Raw genomic sequence first — 18,381 nt, 5'->3', positions numbered from 1 at the left:
TCCTGGCCGTGTTCTGGTCGTGTACCGTTAAAGGCTTCCCTGCGGATTGGCTCGCTTGTTTAGGCCAATCAATTAGAGATGATAATTTTATGATCTCGCTGTGTGCGTGTGCTTTTGTAAACCCGTTTTTCGGCATCCGAGTGCATTACCGTGCGTCCCACCGCGAACGGTTGACGGGATGCCAGATGCCAGGGACTTCGTCAAGGTCTAGTGGACCCTAGCCGAAGTGGTTTTGATCAAATGAAGCGCCAGACCATCAATTTTGGATGGTGTGGCGGCAAATTATGTTACACAGTCTGTGGCCGGCGTCCGATCACCGCTGATTGCACCTGCCACGGTGGCCCCACGACATTTGAGCCCGATAAAAAGAGCCAACCATTTACGTGATAAATTGTGCCTCCAATTAAAGTTGACCGTGTCCTTCATCTTTGGCGTGCTACAAAAGAAATTAACAAGAATCCACAGCCATTTCCAATCGACCTCTCCTCGATCACAATAGACGGCAAATCACTCGCAGAGACTCTTCACGCGAGCCGCAGTTTTCGCGACCCCAGTCGATCGCATCAGCTGATCAGCATCAATCGGAGGGACCTAAAAACTGGTTACCCTTCGATGCCATGCCCACGGGAGTTTTGATATTTCGTTTTGAAATTTTGATGAGCATCTTCCTAGACATCATTTATCGTGAGCGAACCGCCATCTATATTGGGAAGCATTTCTTAACAAACCGACTTCTGATGAATGGGAAACGCAAAAAAAACCTGTCGCTATTGATTCGACTTTAAATTGAGTAAGCATTTAGGCACTGAACGCTCGTCAGGAGATGTTGCTGGAAAAAACACCATAATCTCAATTTATGACCAATCAAATCGGAAGATGGGGCCAACAAACCCAATAGTTTCGCTCTGAAACTCGATAGGGGTCGAGCGGTTTGGGCGTGCACATTAGATTATTTGATTTACCGTCTTTATTTTTAGAGGAAATGGTCTATCATGGCGTATATCATCACAACCCTATAGCAAAATTGTTATTTTACGACACTTTTGATAGATTCTTTGCGTTTTCATTCTGATTGAACATTCAAAAAACAACACCAACAATCGTCTTCGTCATTTTGTGCATATTTTCCTTTTTTTTTTCTTTTTTATTGACTTTGATACTTTTAGCGTCACGTATGACATAAACCTAGCAAATTAACGAACAAAACTGCCCGACGTTTTTAAACCGTTAAATTCACAAGCGATCAGAATAGAAAAACAAACATAAAATCAATACGCGCCACATTTCCAATCTTTAACCATAAACGGGAACAACCGGGGGCCGCAGTTTCCTGCCGCCGACAACCACACCGATGGCACACGTTGGAGGATCTCGCCAGATAAATGCCACTCTGCTCAAGTGAAAAGCCTTCTGCCCGCTCTCTGCTGGTCGCGGTCATCACGCATCGTCAACCTGTGCCATTTTCTTCAGATCGGACGAAACGGAAAACTCGCACCCGGTGCTAGTGATCACCTCCTCCACCGTGCAGTCCTCGGCCAGCTCCACCAGCGTGAGGCCTCGTTCCTTATCCACGTTAAACACGGCCTTCTCGGTGACGATCATATCGACGCAGTTTTTACCGGTCACTGGGAGGTTACAGTTGGCCAAGATTTTGTGGGAACCATCCTTGGCGTTGTGTTCCATTGTGACGATTACCTTCGTGCCAGGGGCTGCCACCAGATCCATTGCGCCACCCATACCCTTGACCAGCTTACCCTAACGGACGCGAAACAGGAAACGAGATAGTTTTTAAACATAATGTGTCCACCTTCGGTGGTCCAGCATGCAAGGCATCTTACCGGAATCATCCAGTTGGCTAGGTCGCCGTACTGTGAAACTTCCATTGCACCGAGGACAGTAATATCGATGTGTCCACCGCGGATCATGGCAAAGCTATCGTCCGAGGAGAAATAGGAAGCACCCGGTAGCACGGTGACCGTTTCCTTGCCCGCATTAATCAGATCCGGATCGACCTCGTGCTTCTCGGGGAACGGACCGAGCCCAAGAATTCCATTTTCCGATTGCAGCAGCACGGTCATTCCCTGGGGGATGAAGTTGGACGACAACACCGGGATTCCGATGCCGAGGTTGATGTGCATACCGTCACGGTACTCCATCGCGACGCGCTTCACGATGCGTTCGCGCATTTTCGCGGCCGGCGTCGACGAAACGACCGAAGCGGACTTCTTGACGTCCCGAACCCGCAACCGTTCGATGCGTTTCTCGTATGACGGCCCGCGGATGATGCGATGTACAAACACGCTCGGCATGTGAATCTGGTCCGGATCGAGCTGGCCGACCGGGACGATTTCTTCCACCTCGACGATTGTCACCTTCGCTGCCTTGCACATTGGCGGATTAAAGTTGCGGGCCGATTTGTTGAACATCAGATTGCCCGCCTCATCGGCAACGTGAGCCTTAATCAGCGCATAATCACCGGTTATGGCTTCCTCCATGATGTACGGCTTACCGTTGAACAGTTGCATCTGACGCGGTTCACTCGCGATCGCTACCGTGCCACCTGCACCGTACTTGATCGGAGAACCCCCCTCGTGCACGAGCGTTCCGTAGGCGGTAGGGGTGAAGAATGCCGGAATGCCAGCGCCACCGGCCCGGATGCGCTCGGCTAGCGTCCCTTGAGGCGTCAGTTCCAGCTCGAGCTCTCCCGTAAGATACTGTCGCTCGAATTCAGCATTCTCGCCAACGTACGAGGCGATCATACGCTTGATAAGCCTTTCCTTCAGCAGGAGTCCGAGCCCGAACGTGTCCACGCCTGTGGGTCGCAAAATTTCATTACATTTTACTCATTTATTCCAATGTCGTGAAAATTCAAGGTTAAACTTTTAAGGCATTATCAAGAGGTTGTTAGGACAGCCCAAACTTCCGGAAGCTTCCCAGGCGAATCACCTGATGTTGTCCTCTAATCACTGCCGGCTTTTATTCCGTCTGGCCATCGGCAGACCACCGCGCAAGATAAGCGCTTTTTGTTGCGGCGAATGTATTGATAATCACATTACGCGAACCAGTTTCGTGGCTCTTTATCAATTGATTATGCTGCGCTGGTCTTCGTAACGGATCGGCGAGCCCATCCGTCCCAAACGCTAGAGGTCGTCGTGGGCTTTTGGTACCATTCCTTCATCACTCGCCATTACGTGAACCGTCTCCCGTTTGAATCACGTGAACCTTCCCCGATCTGTGGTACGAACTGGTGGCCTCATTTACGAACTAGATTCGGTCAGCTCGTTTGGCACGCGTGCACGACGAAAGATTAGGCGGCTCTGGTTAATCGAGTTGCTGCTACGGGTCGTTCCCACATCCCCAGAGGGAATCAAATGAAGTCCTTTTAGGTCACGTCCGTTACATCACGCGTTCGATCGTGGACCACGGTGGGTCCACATTTGCATCTCGTTTACTAATTTTGGAACATCTTCCGAAAGCGAATTCAACTTTTGCAAAGGGAGAGATAGAAGAGGTCAAATACACACCCACCAGACCAATCGGTGGCCCACCCGCGATAGCCTCGCGAGAGAGAGAGATCAATAAAAAATAGATGCATCATATGTCACGCATAAATATCGCGTGAAACGCCCGGCGGGCGGTGTTTTCACGTGTGTGAAAGTAAATGTTACCGAGAGAAACACCGATTTCGGGTTCGTCGTTCGATTTGACCTTAAATTTATCGAAAAAGGATTTAAATAATTTATCCATTATTTAGCTGCTAATGGCAGCATCTTGCATAAAACGCGTATTGAATTTCCTTTGCTCGCGAGTACCGGGTTTTGCCACTTCCGTAACATTCCGTAATATCGTAACAACACTCGAGAGCACGATATTCATGCACTGCTACTTATCTAATTTAAATGCTGTTATCGTTACAGGAAGATGCGTGGGCTGGCGTCAGCGAGGGATCGAGGAAATCTCAGGTAAGTGCCCTTTTTTACTGCCTTATTTGTCGTTTATAGTCAAGTGCGACTCCATTTGGCTGCCCAAATAGACAAACACTGTTATCTCGACAACTGATCGTGGCTATCGAACATTACGCCAAAGATAACGCGGCTTCAACATATGGTTCATGGTCAATGACCACGCGCAGCCACGCGGTAGCCACTGGCTGATGAAGATCGGTTTTCTCGGCCATTCTATTTCTGTGCGCCAAATGCCCGGCTATTTTCTGCGCGGCACATAAGATCCATCCATGGTAGCCATGATGCCGATATGTGTTGCCAGGCGACGGAAGTTGAAAACATATTAGCAACAAGCGAGCAAAGGAACGCCGCTTTCGGCGAAGTCTACTAATCTCGGCGAATGAATAAGGACGCACACATCGGAGCGACTGACGCGAGATTGATTGGTCGTGCGTCAGGAGCAACCACACAATCACAACCCTCCGGCGGAGGTGTGTTTCGGAACTCGCGGCCACATAAACACACTGCTGCCGCGCGCATATGGTAACCTTGAAGTGAAATCGAAAGGCGCGGAGAGGTGGGCAGCACACACAAATGGGGCTGCCGCTGCTGCTGCCGTAGAGCATAAGAAAGCATCTTTGGCGCTTCTTTGTGACACTTCACGCCACTTACCGGCATTGTTGGACACGACGGTGAGATCTTTCGTGCGCTTCTTCACGAGGGCGGCGATCAGATTCTCCGGGATGCCACACAGCCCGAACCCACCGACCAGCAACTTTGCACCGTCCGGAATGTCGGCGATCGCTTCGTCCGCGCTGCCGTAAATTTTGGTCCGCTGTTTCGTCGAGTATCTGCATGCCAGCACCTACGGCACGGCCCGTGAGAAATGGGGAAGAAAAATTTATTCAAAATGCAAATCGGATGGACTGGTTGTGCGACTAAAAAGTCGCTCGGCGTGTCTGCCAGCGCCGTGACGGTATTCGCGATTTGCTATTTTGTTTCAATCGGTTGGCGGTTGTGACGTAATTCGAACGAATCGGCTCGAACCGCGTAGCTTGCTCTAACAACTTTACCGTACGTATCTTCCGTGTTGGTGCGTTCCGGTCCCCGATCTCGTTGGAGATTCAAGGTCGAATCTATTTAAAGCTAAACCGGGAGAACCGGAAATTGGATTGCGTGGCTACGGCGGACCTACCTTCGATATTTCACGGGCCAAAATTCTGCCCCTAAGCCGGGTGGCTGTCGTGTTGAGGACGTGGGTTCTGCATAGCGACAATGCCATGGCTACTATGTTGTGTACTATGATCGACTACGGAACGGATTGGCCACACTACACTCGGCGAGTAAAGTTAAACTGCTCGCCAGTTTGCGATTAGAAACAGAGAACGAACCCTTTTGTTTTGATCGCGACTGTCAAAACATCGGCGCCGATTATAGCAAACGCCATAAGCAGCCATCATCAATTTTATAGCAAACGAACCAGACTTTTTCTAAGTAAAATTTAAAAATCAACTGCAAAGAAAAACACTGGTGGTAAATGTTTACATGTTTTTATTGATAGGATAGTCTGTTATAATATTTTGGATCCGTTATCCGGTGAGACCGTACGAAGAAAGAGTGCCTCGCGGTTTTTAATTTCACACTCGACTTGCCGCATTAAAACAAATTACCATCACGCGTCCACCCGTGGTAAATGGCGGGGTGGCGGGAGTCTGTTTATTCAGATGTGTCACATTGTCCTAATTTACATAAACTTACGATGTACATAAAAAATGGTAAGCAATTTTTCATCTCCATTTTACTTGGTTTAGCCAATCTGCCTTTTATGTTGCGCTGTGCACATTTGAAACCAAAGTGTCTGTCCTTGGCCAAGCATGGCAGCATGGCAAAAGCTGCACACACTGTCTGTTGACTGAAAGCGTAAACACAACGTGCACATAACTAATTATCCTGTTTTTGTCTTGTGTTCCTACTGGTCCACTCTAAGATTTAAAGCCAACCCCCGTGCGCGCACCAGACAGAAGCTGCAATACACAATTAGTATGCGCTATCATCGGCAAGTAATCATTTCTTCCTGCTTAATGACGGTGATCGTGCTCAAGCCTCAAGGAGAAAAACAAACGTACCTAATTGGTAACATATTGAGAGCCCAAATGGAAGCGTGATAAGAAAAGCGCTCGAATTGATTAAGCATTCACAGAGAGGTGCCAAAGGTGGATCCGATACACAGGATTGAATACCGTTGAGGTTTTGGAAATTGCCAATTGGGACCCATCTGCTGCACTTTGACAATGATCACAAACACAAATATTCCAACGCTTTCGCGGATCGCTTTCACGCGCTGGCTTTAATAAATACAACAATCGCCCTATTAAATATATGATCATCTCCATTTTGTCCACCGCCGATATCGCCGATATCTTTTTCGCTTTTTGTCCGTATTAGAATGTAGGTTTATGTAGTTATATGGCTCACATAACAGGACTAAGGAAAACCATAGCAAAAGAACCAAGATTAGATGTTTGATAGACTAAAGAAAGGATACAATTTTCTAATATGTTTTTTCTTTGAAACAACAATTTTTTCCATCCGTCCCCATTCTTTTGGCTACGTGCACAACGTGTCCTCGTTTCAAGCACGGTTATTCCTTTGCGCTAATCGCAACGAAAAATATCTCAGAAATATATTATCTCGGTCTCGATCGCTCGAAGGTTACAATAATAAAACAAACATTACACAAACAATGTTTTGAACCCGTGTGGATCCGGTTCTCCCACTGGCCAGCGCTTCACAGCCCCCCCAATAGGCCATCACTTTCGTCGGGTTTCTTTTTACGATCCTTCGCGGTCGCCGGACTGCTGGTGGTGGTGTTGTTGTTGCCTCCCGCACTACCTGCCTGGCTGATCGTCGGTAGATTGTCGGCCACGGCTGCCCGTTCCGCCAGGAACTTTTCAAACTCTTTACTCGTTAGACTTTCTTCCGCCCCGGTGCCCATGCCACCGGTTGCACCAGCTGCCGCCATGTGTGCCTCGAGGCTGTCAATTTCGTCCTTGAAGGAAGAGAACACCGACGGGATTAGTTTTTACACAGTGTACACTCTTGGCATTTGGTTGGCACACGATTGATTTAAAATTACACAGAACCCCATCAGAACCCAGAAGTTTCTAAGTTAATACGCCACCCTCTACAAAAGCAGCCCAAGAAGGGAATAGAGGAACAACAAACACTACTCACCGGATTTCCTAGCCACTGTTCCATCTCATCAAACTCCGCCTGTTCCTTTGTGGCCTGTTTTCGATGGAACAGCGTGTGGTGTTGTGTACATTGGAGTGTATAGTGTGTGTTTGTGTATTGCGCGATTAACGAGCGGCACATGTCACGATTGTTGCCGGTTCCGGTTTGCCGCGAGGCCACGCGAGGAAAGAGTGTTTTGTTCGAATCGAAAGGTTGAAGACAAACATTCAAAGGGAATGGAGAAAAAATCCAATCAGATTATGGACGGTACACATTATTTTGTTGGGTTACAAGTTAAGCGGCAGTGTAAGTTAAGTAGATAACATGCATTTCAGTTTCTGAGGTTCCATGAAGTTCGCTAATACGATAGAAAAGGAGAAATGACGCTCAACGATAACACTACAGAAGCATCTACTATTCTACAACAGAGCAAGACGCGTCCGTTACGTGAGTGATAAAAGGGGAAATTTTAATCCATTTATTGCACCATCAACAGACTACGAAGCTAAATGATAGTTTACAATGACCAATGAATATTGATGGCAAAACGAGTAATGATTGAATCAAAATGAAGAATAAACGCCCATCGTCGCCTCGCTTACCAAGGTAGTGCTCCCTGCGGTGGCCCCGAGAAGATCAAGCTTGGTGGCATCTTTTTCTCTACAAAACAGAGGTAAATCAGGTAAATCCGATAAAATTGGAAGCGCGGGTGCCTTACCCGGTTGTGTTTCTTGATTGGGCAAACATATCGAACTCATCCGATACAACATCTGGCGGAATGTTGGTGCGTGAATTGCTGCTGGACTTTGGTGTAGTGATTGATCCGGACTGCGCCGATACGCTGGTCAGTTGTGCCAACTGTGACGAAGCCGTCGCCCCTCCGGCGGCCATACTAAGTCCGGCCAGCTGCGAGCTGATGATGTCCGCAGCATTTGGCTGACCACCGCTGGCACCGAGCGCATCATCACCCATTAGATCGATCAGCGATGAGTCCCGCTTTTCGCTGCCGGGTGGTACAGCACCGAGCGCGGCACCTAGTATGGCCGACGGTGTGGCACTCGCCGCGTTCTTTGGATCACGGTTCTTCTCGTACCGTGCGTGCCGCAGAAACAGATTGTTCAGCTCGTCGTTTAATCGCAAAAGCTCCGCCGTCAGCTCGTCGTGCTGTACTTTGCCGATGAGATCGACGATACGGCTTTGCATTTCCCTGTGAAACGGAACGATTATTCATCCGCGAACTCCTCGGCGAGTAACGATTAACGTACCGACAGGTTGACGTAAGATCCACCAGCAGCTTGTAGTCGGCCGGATCCTCCTGGCCCGGCTTTAGCTCGGTTAACATTTCGCCCAAGATCGACATGTTCATTGCCACGATATCCAGCTCCGATTGCAGCTTTGCGATCTGATCCTGAGACAGTGACGACGGTGGTGGCATCTGTGGAAAGGCGTACAGAGCCGATGAGAGACCACCGGCCTTATCACCTTCGGCTTCCTCGTACTTACCGCTGGCGATCCTGGTGTTTGTGATGGGTGGTGGTGTGGCGAAACAGGCAGATTGTTGACAGTTTCCGGTGCCGGAGCTCCGTCGGGAACACTCTACAAAAAAAATGGACGCCGTGGTATAGAAACGATATGCGGGAACAAAATATTCCGTCGCGATCGCGTACCCTTTGCGGAGTATAGATCGGTGCGATCGCATCGAGATCGGTTTGCGGGAACTCGATGCCCTTGTTCTTCAACTCCTGGTACACCTGCACCACGCCGTTCAAGTCCGGCTGCGAGCGGAACGCATCGGCCCAGATCTGTATGAGGCTGAGCACCTTCTCCTGCACGATCGGAGGAGGATCGTTCTTTGGGCCGATCAGTTTGACCAGCTCCTGAATGAACTCTTTGTTCGCTACCACCACGTGGAACGCTTTGCCGCAGTTTTTGACGCACGTTTCCAGCACCGTAAGCGTGTACATGATAACGGTGTAGTTCTTGCCGGCGTTCTGTGCCAGTCGCTTGCGTATTGCCTTCATCGCATCCCGTGCACCATCCGATGACTCGTTGATCATATCACAGATTTCCATGTTCAGTGCCCAGTTTTCCGAAGCCAGACTGGCGTCCGTCGCTTGTTCTGCAAAATGGTCAAATCGAGCGGTCAGTTCAGAGTAGTGGGTATATTTTGGATGTAAGAAACAATTGCTGAAACATTACGTTGTGTGGCGTTTGTTTGTACCGGCTCTAGATAAAACAAAAAATTTCATAAAGCGCAGCGCCATATCAGTCTCAACGCGATGCGATAACGCTTCTCTGTTGTGGGAGACTGGAACAATATCGGCCATTAAAACACGCTGTTCAGGCGTGACGAATACGCGGCGACGTTGAAGAACGCTAGTCTTGCGGTAGCATAGCAGCGGGGACACTAACGGGGTAGTAATTCGCTTCTAGAGATAAGGCTTGTAATGTGTGCTCTTATCATCGCCGGTCGTTTCTACCACAAATGGGTACGTATTGCCCGTGTCACTAAACAAAAAACGCCAGCAACGCCTATACATACGCGCGCATGATTCATCATTGTTTGACTCGCAGGAACGGTTCCCGCACAAGCGGCATGGGCTTGGCAGCCTCGGGAGAACTGTTGTCTATACATAGATTTTGCTAAATAAAGTATTAAACCAACGGAAGCTCAAAGTTGTACGGTCAACGGAGGAATTTTCCTACCCCCCGATAAGCCGTTCATGCGAATCACAATCAATTGGCAGTGATTGCGAAAGAGTATTGGAAGCACTTGAGAAGGTCACACACCCTCCGATCGACAAGATCATAATTCTTTCTTTCTTCACGTCACGGTTCGCAGTGGAATAAAATTGCCCCAGCTAATGAATAATATAGTGTGGCCAATCATGGGTCTTGCGTTATGGATCATCATTACGTATAATTTTTTTCTTCTTTCCTTTCGCTGGATCGCATCGTGCGGTACAGGTAATTATGTAGAATACAAGAGCATGTCGAATCGACCATTTCTCCTGCCGTGGTGAAACGGTGAGATTAGAGATCGTTTACCGACGAACCGTGATAGATGGAAAATCTTTCGTCAGTTTCTGTCCGCTTTGCCACCCCGTGCACTTGCGTGCACCCTTCATGCGCCCTTCGGCTAATGATCCCTCTACGATCCGCGATCGCGCACAAAGTTGTAAAGCGCAATGTAGTCTCTGAGGCTGTCTTATATAAAGTCCGTTTTGAGCAAGCGAGGCGTGCGATTGCAGAGAGATGATATAAATGTTTCCACTTGGTTTGGCAAAAGAAAAGTGGTGCCATATCTGTTCCTCTTAAAATGATTCGGAGTTTTCTTACATTCTGGCGCTTGCATCGAAAAGAGACATCACCATGACTGCTTTATATTACCGCTTGTTGAACAAAATTACGACATCGGCAGCATCGGCAGATACGGCAGCACGCTTCCATCGATGAAAGTGCGTGCCCCCGAAACTAGGAAAAGCGATTTTCACGGTGCAAAAGTATCGTTTCACCGAACGCCGAAGTTTGTTTCGTATTGAATCATAAAACTCAGACCCGCAGGTGAACTGCCGCCGCCCCGTCGTCGTACCGGTACCCGGCATCCGGACAAGGAGCGGAAATGCAAACAATGTGTTTGTAATAACAATAATGGTAGGGAAATAAAGCACACACTTCACTTGCGGCTATGGGTGACACCTTATTGTGGTCTGATGGCTGGTGCCCAGACATTGGGCGGTGAATAATTATGTAAATCATTCGTTAACCTCGCAACACGTTGTGGGGACGCCACCGCTTTGCAGCCCCCTTCGCGTCCCGAGCGACACGACACTATTTTCTGGTCGTTTTCTGGTTAATTTTTTGTAACCACGCTGCTTACCGCTTCTTGCTGTGCTGTTGGCCACCCAACGCCCTCACCATCGAAAGGTATTGGAGGCAAAAGCCAGATGCGTGACTGCGTTTCCTAAGGCTTCCCTTCTCTCTAGGGAACGACGCCCGGACAAAGTTTGCCTTCAGTAAAATGCATATTTCTCGGAAGCTCCATGAACCAGCGACAGGAATCGCAGGAATAGCATCCAAAGGGCGCGATCCGGGTTCCAGGTTCGTATAGTTGAGTCATAACGCGGCATATGATGCTTGTGAGTTGAGAGTTTCGCATGCATCCTGCTGCGTATTTTGCGCCAAACAACCAGTCACCAAGATGGATGGAACCAGTCGACGGAACATTCGCTACGCATTCTGCTCGACACGGTGACTTGTAAGACTTCTTGAGACCGCAAAGAACATATCGCCCACAAAACGACTACAAAGAAATCAACAGAAAAGAGGTGACACAACTGGACGACACAGACATAGCTACGAACGGCCTTGTCTTCTTTTTCGGCAACTGCTGTGTTTCGTGTGTCGTTAAGGCTCCGAACCCTGTCACCGGCGCTTATCGCGCGCTACGTAAGGAGGGAGTACCGTTCATTTTCGAGATAGGATTTATCCTCCAAAAGGTGTGTAAAACCTCGGCCCCAGTTGGCGGGTTGGGTGTTGCGCTCGAGAGCGACGTTTGACGCGTCATGTGATACGCGAAACGTTTCATTTTCTTCTGTCCCCACGCTGCACAGCTTGAGAGATTAATGCTGGGATAAAATCCGCAACGTTCTGCCGGCCCTGAGGCCGAAGCGGGAACTTACCAATTTTTTGACCGACGGGCGTCGAGAACGGATTGCCGCCGAGGGCACCGACATTGAAGAATGATGTCATCTTTCAGCAAGCTGGCCCCGGGATGACGGGTTGAAAATTGCAGTGGACTCTGAGAGTGTCCTGCCAGCTGCAGCCGATGACCAACCGATCCGGTTGGTCCGTTCCTTTTTTATCGATCTGTGACTCGCAAGTTGCACTGTCAGACTGGGCGAGGAAAAGTGCACACCCACGCGTACGCACACCCACAAGCACACTTGGTCGGTCCGTTGCTGCAGTGTTTAGTTAAAATCGATGCGAACCGAGTACGGTTCCGGTTGCTTTCCGCTCTTCCGTCGGAACAGAGCACTGTCAATGCGGATGCACCTAAAACACACCACGTTGGAAGAAAGGGAACTAAATAAAGCCTAAACTGAAAAGCCCTTGCCCTCTGCCCTCTGGGCGATAGGTCACACCGCCGGTTTACGTTTGATGTCCGGTTTACGATGGAGATTTTCGGTCACTTCTAGCGCTTCGGAAAAATCCCCAACGACAACAATCACACATTACGACGGGGGGTTCATACTTTGCCCGGATCGCAGGCACACTCAATTAGACAACCCAAAACAACACAACGACTATTGCTCCCGCACTGCGCAAACAATCCCAATAGGCCGTGCGTTGAAACATATTGCTGTCGCGATTGCACAGTTTTCTGGTGGCTGTTTGACGACAATCAAAGGGCCGTGCGACAACACGGCGGGAGCTCTAAACGCAATTCCTGCCGCCTACGACGGCCTGTCTGGATGTGTAATCGTCGCTTGCCCTCGGGCTGATGATTTGATGATACACGCGGCCAATGATTCACCCTTTACGTGGGTGCTTCGCCAACCATAACGTTCCTGCATTGCGCTGGGTGCATCGTGGAGCGAAACGAAAAAACAATAAAAACAACAAATAAAATCACTCTTTGGCTGCACACACTCCCCAAGCGGCTACACAACATAATATGAGGAAACACTACACTTTTTTGATTGTCACGCCTTTTTGGCCTTTGGATGATTTTGACGCAGCAATTGCTGCAAAGCACTCTCTGACTATTGCTTGCCTTTTGGTGATGTTGTTGCCCAGAGGAACAAGGGACAACAACGGACCGTTCCGCGACTGGAATTATGTGTTATTTCGCACAACACCCGACAACGAACGATGCTCGCGGAGAAAGCGAAAAAATCTCACTAACTAAACTTAAAGAAGAGTTTTTTTCTGCTCCTGCATTAGTGTACGTGTCGAAAAGTCAAAACAAACTCGTCATGGCTGCGTTTCCCTCAGGTTGGCAACACGGCTCGCGAGTACGCAGCCATTTTTTCAAAAAAGGGCAAGGGCTAACGGGTTAACCGATAATTAGTTTAGTGTTTAAGCAATTGTGCGGTGAAAAAATTTGTTATTCTTGTGTTTCTTCACCGCGCGGCAAACATTTGGACAGTTACAATAACCGGTGAAACATTGCATCGAACACACACCTTGATGTCGCATGCCCTTTTGTCAGCCGCCAAAAAGGGGTCGTCGACCGACCATTTTGCCATTGTATCGATAGAACAGACACAAGTAGACAGACAGGGCCGAAGATAGGTCAGAGATTGATCATCTCTTTTAGGGTACATGATGTTGGCCGACAGTGATTTTGTGTTTGATTTTCATGCCATGGAAGAGGAAATACTCAAATGGCATGCACAACCGGACATGGAGTCCGTTCGCCATGATTTTGCCACCAATGGCATAGATATGGGCTGCTACGATCCGGATCAGGACTCTCGCGCAAACTCCGAGCCCGGGCTTGTCCGCAGCGTGCTACTCGATATTAGCAACAAAGTGCCACCGCTGCAAAATTTGACCAACCGCCAGCGAAAGATAAAGTGGATGAAATTAGTGGAGGTAGAGAAATCCTTGACGCACTGTCGATCTCGTGTGTTTTGCAGTGCGGAATTAATACGGGCCCTAATTTTTCAGCACTGTGTGTTCTGCTACAACAATGGCGAATCGGAGGCAACTTATAGAAGCCATCTGTGTCGGGATGGACGGGGTGTCGTAAGCTGCCCGATGTTGAGAAAGTTTTCCTGCCAGATTTGTGGAGCCAGCGGCGATGCAGCGCACACGAAGAAATACTGTCCCAAAAAGCCCATCATTACCCCCGAAGACCTGAAAAAAATGGAGCTGATCCAGAAGAAACAGACCCTGTCGTCGAACAACATCCGAAATGCACGGTCCGATGAAAGTAGCCGGAAGATTTCGTGTACAAGATTGCGCTGAGTGAGCATACGAAGAAGTGGGATGATTGACGACTGGTCCCGAGTGATGTGATTTTCGTATTGAGTATACGGCGAGTGAAGCAACTGGGTTTGCGAACAAACTTTTAGCCTAAGGAAGGGTTAAGCGGGGCATTCCTTAAAGGAAATGCTCGGGCAAATCGAAACGGCAGGCGTTGCCGGAAAAATCGGGAGCAGTTCGGAAAAACCATTTCGAAAGGGCAATGCAAACTATAGAAGTATAGACTTGTCTGTTGCACCGGAAGATCCTTTTACGGAGATGTATGCCAGTTTTTCATAAGATGATCCTTACGCAGATGTGCGCCAGTTTCTCTGAAACAAGTCGAAACGTCTGGTAAGGCAGCGCAGTATACGATTAAGTTTGATTAGTCCCTTCTTTTTTAGTAATAACCCTTTTTACTACTCGAACTCTAACATATTTATCACTCATAAGGAGTAAGGACATATTTTTACGTGAATTTGCATGTGTCAGTCGTTGAGGCTATCTTTGTTTGATGATATGCTAACTTTATTTAAAAAATAACGAAGAAAGGAACACAATCAAGAGACGTTATCACGCACAGGACCGAAAATTTTCGTTTTTTCGTTCGTTTTTCAACGCGCCTTCATTCGTCGGTGGCGTTTTTCTGTTCTATTTATATTATACGTGTATAATGTGCTATGATAACCAAATAAAGTATACATCAGTATGTGTATCGGAATGATAAACCGTGTATTTTGTAACCTTCGATAGATTTCTAAAACAAGGACTCGTTTCATTGTGAACGTTTAACATTAAGCAACGCAGCTCGATAGCGTGAACTTTCGAATACGTTATCATAAACGTACGACCGAAAACTGACGTTCGACAGCCTGTGCCAGCTTTGAGCAAGGGACTTTTCATCGAGTAACCAACGACTGCCAAGTTTTGTTTCTTCAACAAAGTTCCGAATTTGCCGTACTCCCAAACCAGCTCGATCGTACCGATTTGGTGCTTAATCGCAGGCAAATGGCATCCGTTTCGTCGAAAACTCCAATGCTCCGTGCAGCAGCGGTAAGTGCCGTCGGGGGAAACTTGTTTTCCTGTCTGCTGACTGGCGAGTGTTTCGCCGTTTCGAGAGGACGGAATGTCAAAATGTTACGTAAAGTCTGCACCGTGATGAAATAATCGTTCTTGCGGACAGGACATTTTTCACATCCCACTAATCGGTCCCATGATCCTTGTGCTTCGTTCCGGTTTCAGGCTCGTGGCTATGCCGCTCACGCACAGGCGGCCGCCGCCAGCCGCGGTTCGTCCGAGGTGCAAACAACGACCCTTCCGAACAAGCTAGTCGTCGCTTCGGCCGAAGCAAATGCTCCGGTGTCGCGCATTTCCGTTGTTTTCCGGTAACTATCGATCAACACATGCCAAAGCAGTGGTGGTAATACTAATTCCGGTTTTTTTCATGAAGCGCTGGATCGCGCAACGAAACCGCTGACTGCGTCGGGGCAGCTCACGTCCTGCGGGCCGCCGGCGGTCTTTCGACGAAGACGGCCACGGCGTTCGGCATCACGCGCAACATCCAGCAGGCTGGCGGTAGTCTGACCACGCAAGCTGATCGTGAGCTGGTAACGTACACCGTGGCCGTTACGAAGGATCAGCTCGAGGTTGGCCTCAAGTACTTGGAAGCCACCGCCACCGGGCAGGTGTTTAAGCCTTGGGAGCTGGCCGAGCTTACGCCGCGGATTCGCAATGAACTGGCACGTCTACCGAAAGAGGTGAAGGCTGTCGAGCTGCTGCATAAGGCCGCATTCCGTAATGGACTTGGTAATTCCGTCTTCTGCCCAGACTATCTGGTCGGTAAGCATTCGTCGGAAACGATGCAACACTACTTTGCGGCCAATTGCACCACAAACCGTGCGGCGGTGGCTGGCGTGGGTGTTGATCACCAACTGCTCGTAGGGTTCGCTCAGAACCTTGGACTCGATTCCGGCAGCGGAACGGATAACAAGTCCACTTTCAACACCGGTGAAGTGCGACACAATGGATCTGGGTCGCGTGCTGCCGTCGCCGTTGGTGCGGAAGCTGTCGGTTGGAACTCGTTGAAGGAGGCGATGGCTTTCTGGGTGCTTCAGCACGCCGCCGGCGTTGGACCGGCAGCAAAACGTGGCGCCAACAATGGTCCTTTGACAAAGGCATTGGGCAATGTTAACTGCAGTGCGCTTTACAATAGCTACAGTGACAACGGACTGTTCGGATTCGTCCTTGTGGGTGACGCCAAGGAAGCAGGAAAAGCTGTCGAGGCTGGTGTGAAAGCCCTCAAGTCGCTCTCGCTCAATGATGCGGATGTAGCGCGTGGCAAGGCGGCCGCCGTTGTAACCGTTGCCGAGTACGTCGAGAATCACAGCACGCTGCTCGCTCAGCTCGGGGAAGAAGCCGCTCTGGCCGGACAGGTGTACAAAAAGAGCGACCTGATTGCGGCCGTTAATGCCGTCACGGCCAGCGATGTGCAAGCTGTAAGTAATGATATTATTCAACAAATAGCCCTCTCCAGATGGGAGTCTGTTAAACATTTCAATTTCTCTCCGTTGTTCCAGGCCGCCAGAAAGGTCGCGTCCAGCAAACTGGCCGTTGGTGCCGTAGGAAATCTGGGACACGTGCCGCACCTTTGCGACCTGCATTAATTCAGTAGAACGGTTCCTAAATCTGTACCCTCCCGTCTATTGGAAGCAATCAGCAGCTTCAGGAAGACATAACCGACAAAAAATGCCCCTTGGACACGCAGTGCGTAGCATAACACTTGTAGCAAAACTCTTACGTGATCAATCGACTCAAAACCGAGCGCGGAATTCAGCACATTGTCCAACATGACCGCTAGCAACAGTGCAAACCACCTTGATTCCTGCAATTGCGACATTTGTTGTTTGTTTGCGGTACCAAAAATCGATGTCAATGGTGAAAAGTTAATCAATAAATAGGATAAACACTGACAAAGTTCGTTTTCGTTCGTTGCAAGGAACCTGAATCTGTGGACTGATCGTGTAAATATATTTTTTATTTGGACTTTTGTTAAAATAACTCGTGGAACAAGTAGATGGAATAGGATAGTAATGCAATCGACTCAGTAGAATGATAATAACTGATAACGCACACATAAGTGCACCTCGGACACGATGAGTTCCTCATAGTATACCAACAACGATAATACCTACGAACAGAAGCCCTATCACTGTCCAATAGCCCCAAGTAGAGTCTTGCGTTGTGATTCTCGCAATGTTCCTATTTTCACGCTCCGTGCCAGTGGCCGTTGTCTCGATGGTGTCGGCCAAATCGTCCAGTATTTCTAAAACAAAAGATCGTTAGCGCCGTCGATAATGCTTTCGCGACGGCAGCTTACCATTGTGAAGATCGACTTCACCACCGATTCGTGTCGCCAGCACTTTCTGCCGAGCGATCACTTTCGACAGCGCATCCAACCCTGCGTTCTGATCCTCAAGGATTCTTGTTTGCTGTGTTCGCAGATCGTCAACCGAGTAGCTACTTTGCGAAGGGATTAGTGCCGGGTCATCGTCGTCATCGGCAAAGGCACTGCGCGCGGAATTCATTCGGAACAACGCCTCCCTTTCGACTGATGGCGCCGTGGAGTTGAATTGACGCTGTAACTGGATCAATTTCGATTGCAGCGACTCGACGTTTCGCTGCCTACGCTCGGATTCTGCCGCGGTTATCGAGTTCGCTAGAAGTCCGAGCTTGTAGTTCAACTGTTCCAGCTCACTGCCCAACTGCTTCAGGCGAACTCGTATGGTGCCAGATATGACGCCATACTGTCGAGAAAGCACGTTTTCTCTGTTCCGAGCCGCAAGCTGTGCCTGGATATCGTTGCTCAATCTTTCACAGGCATCCAGATCGGTCAACCTTTGGAGAGGGCACGAATGGGAAAATTGGTCTTCATCACGGCCGAGCGTGGCAGCTCATAGTCTCACCATGGGTCCCCATCGATATTAATTAGTGCCATCTTTTCGCTCAGGCTGACTGGTTAGCGAATTTGCACTCCACAAAAAATGATCCTCGCGATGACTAATTGAATTGTTTTTTTGAAAATTTTTTGATAAGGAAGGTCGGTTTTTCTTGGCGTAGTTCCTGGCCAAAACAAAGAATTTGTTGACGTTAATTCGTGCAGCCGACATTGCTCGATTCTGCATTACGTCAGATTTGCTCGAATATTGAATAGTTAAATTTATGAGCACAAATG

At 48.8% G+C, this 18,381-nt stretch overlaps 5 protein-coding genes across 6 annotated transcripts; 2 read left to right on the top strand and 3 right to left on the bottom strand.

Annotated features, from left to right (window-relative positions):
• Positions 1-1,109: 1,109 nt before the first annotated feature.
• LOC131206515 (succinyl-CoA:3-ketoacid coenzyme A transferase 1, mitochondrial) lies at positions 1,110-5,309 on the bottom strand. The gene is made up of 4 exons (XM_058199093.1): positions 5,140-5,309; positions 4,617-4,809; positions 1,839-2,812; positions 1,110-1,755 (listed from the first exon to the last, which is right to left on the bottom strand). Exons 1-4 carry the CDS (start codon positions 5,224-5,226, stop codon positions 1,438-1,440), a joined length of 1,572 nt encoding a protein of 523 aa, XP_058055076.1. The 5' UTR covers positions 5,227-5,309; the 3' UTR covers positions 1,110-1,437.
• Positions 5,310-5,478: 169 nt separating this feature from the next.
• LOC131206562 (TOM1-like protein 2) lies at positions 5,479-13,046 on the bottom strand. Of its 2 annotated transcripts, XM_058199152.1 has the most exons (9): positions 12,814-13,046; positions 11,861-12,233; positions 8,846-9,297; positions 8,682-8,774; positions 8,444-8,613; positions 7,897-8,385; positions 7,781-7,838; positions 7,179-7,232; positions 5,479-6,993 (listed from the first exon to the last, which is right to left on the bottom strand). In XM_058199152.1, exons 2-9 carry the CDS (start codon positions 11,928-11,930, stop codon positions 6,733-6,735), a joined length of 1,647 nt encoding a protein of 548 aa, XP_058055135.1. In that variant the 5' UTR covers positions 11,931-12,233; positions 12,814-13,046; the 3' UTR covers positions 5,479-6,732. The 2 variants fall into 2 exon arrangements, with proteins under 2 accessions (XP_058055135.1, XP_058055136.1); XM_058199153.1 differs by lacking the exon at positions 7,179-7,232.
• Positions 13,047-13,558: 512 nt separating this feature from the next.
• Positions 13,559-14,753, top strand: LOC131216232 (protein nanos). The gene is made up of 2 exons (XM_058210666.1): positions 13,559-13,778; positions 13,854-14,753. Exons 1-2 carry the CDS (start codon positions 13,587-13,589, stop codon positions 14,151-14,153), a joined length of 492 nt encoding a protein of 163 aa, XP_058066649.1. The 5' UTR covers positions 13,559-13,586; the 3' UTR covers positions 14,154-14,753.
• A 298-nt stretch (positions 14,754-15,051) lies between these two features.
• LOC131205776 (cytochrome b-c1 complex subunit 2, mitochondrial) lies at positions 15,052-17,126 on the top strand. Its single transcript, XM_058198025.1, has 4 exons — positions 15,052-15,203; positions 15,393-15,535; positions 15,601-16,645; positions 16,727-17,126. Exons 1-4 carry the CDS (start codon positions 15,159-15,161, stop codon positions 16,811-16,813), a joined length of 1,320 nt encoding a protein of 439 aa, XP_058054008.1. The 5' UTR covers positions 15,052-15,158; the 3' UTR covers positions 16,814-17,126.
• Positions 17,127-17,163: 37 nt separating this feature from the next.
• Positions 17,164-18,265, bottom strand: LOC131205777 (syntaxin-8). The gene is made up of 3 exons (XM_058198026.1): positions 18,113-18,265; positions 17,527-18,044; positions 17,164-17,472 (listed from the first exon to the last, which is right to left on the bottom strand). Exons 1-3 carry the CDS (start codon positions 18,142-18,144, stop codon positions 17,312-17,314), a joined length of 711 nt encoding a protein of 236 aa, XP_058054009.1. The 5' UTR covers positions 18,145-18,265; the 3' UTR covers positions 17,164-17,311.
• Positions 18,266-18,381: the final 116 nt, after the last annotated feature.

The sequence above is a fragment of the Anopheles bellator genome, chromosome 1 (assembly GCF_943735745.2).
Source record: "Anopheles bellator chromosome 1, idAnoBellAS_SP24_06.2, whole genome shotgun sequence".
Classification (NCBI taxonomy): Eukaryota; Metazoa; Arthropoda; class Insecta; order Diptera; family Culicidae; genus Anopheles; species Anopheles bellator.
This window is presented reverse-complemented; position numbering and strand designations above follow the sequence as displayed.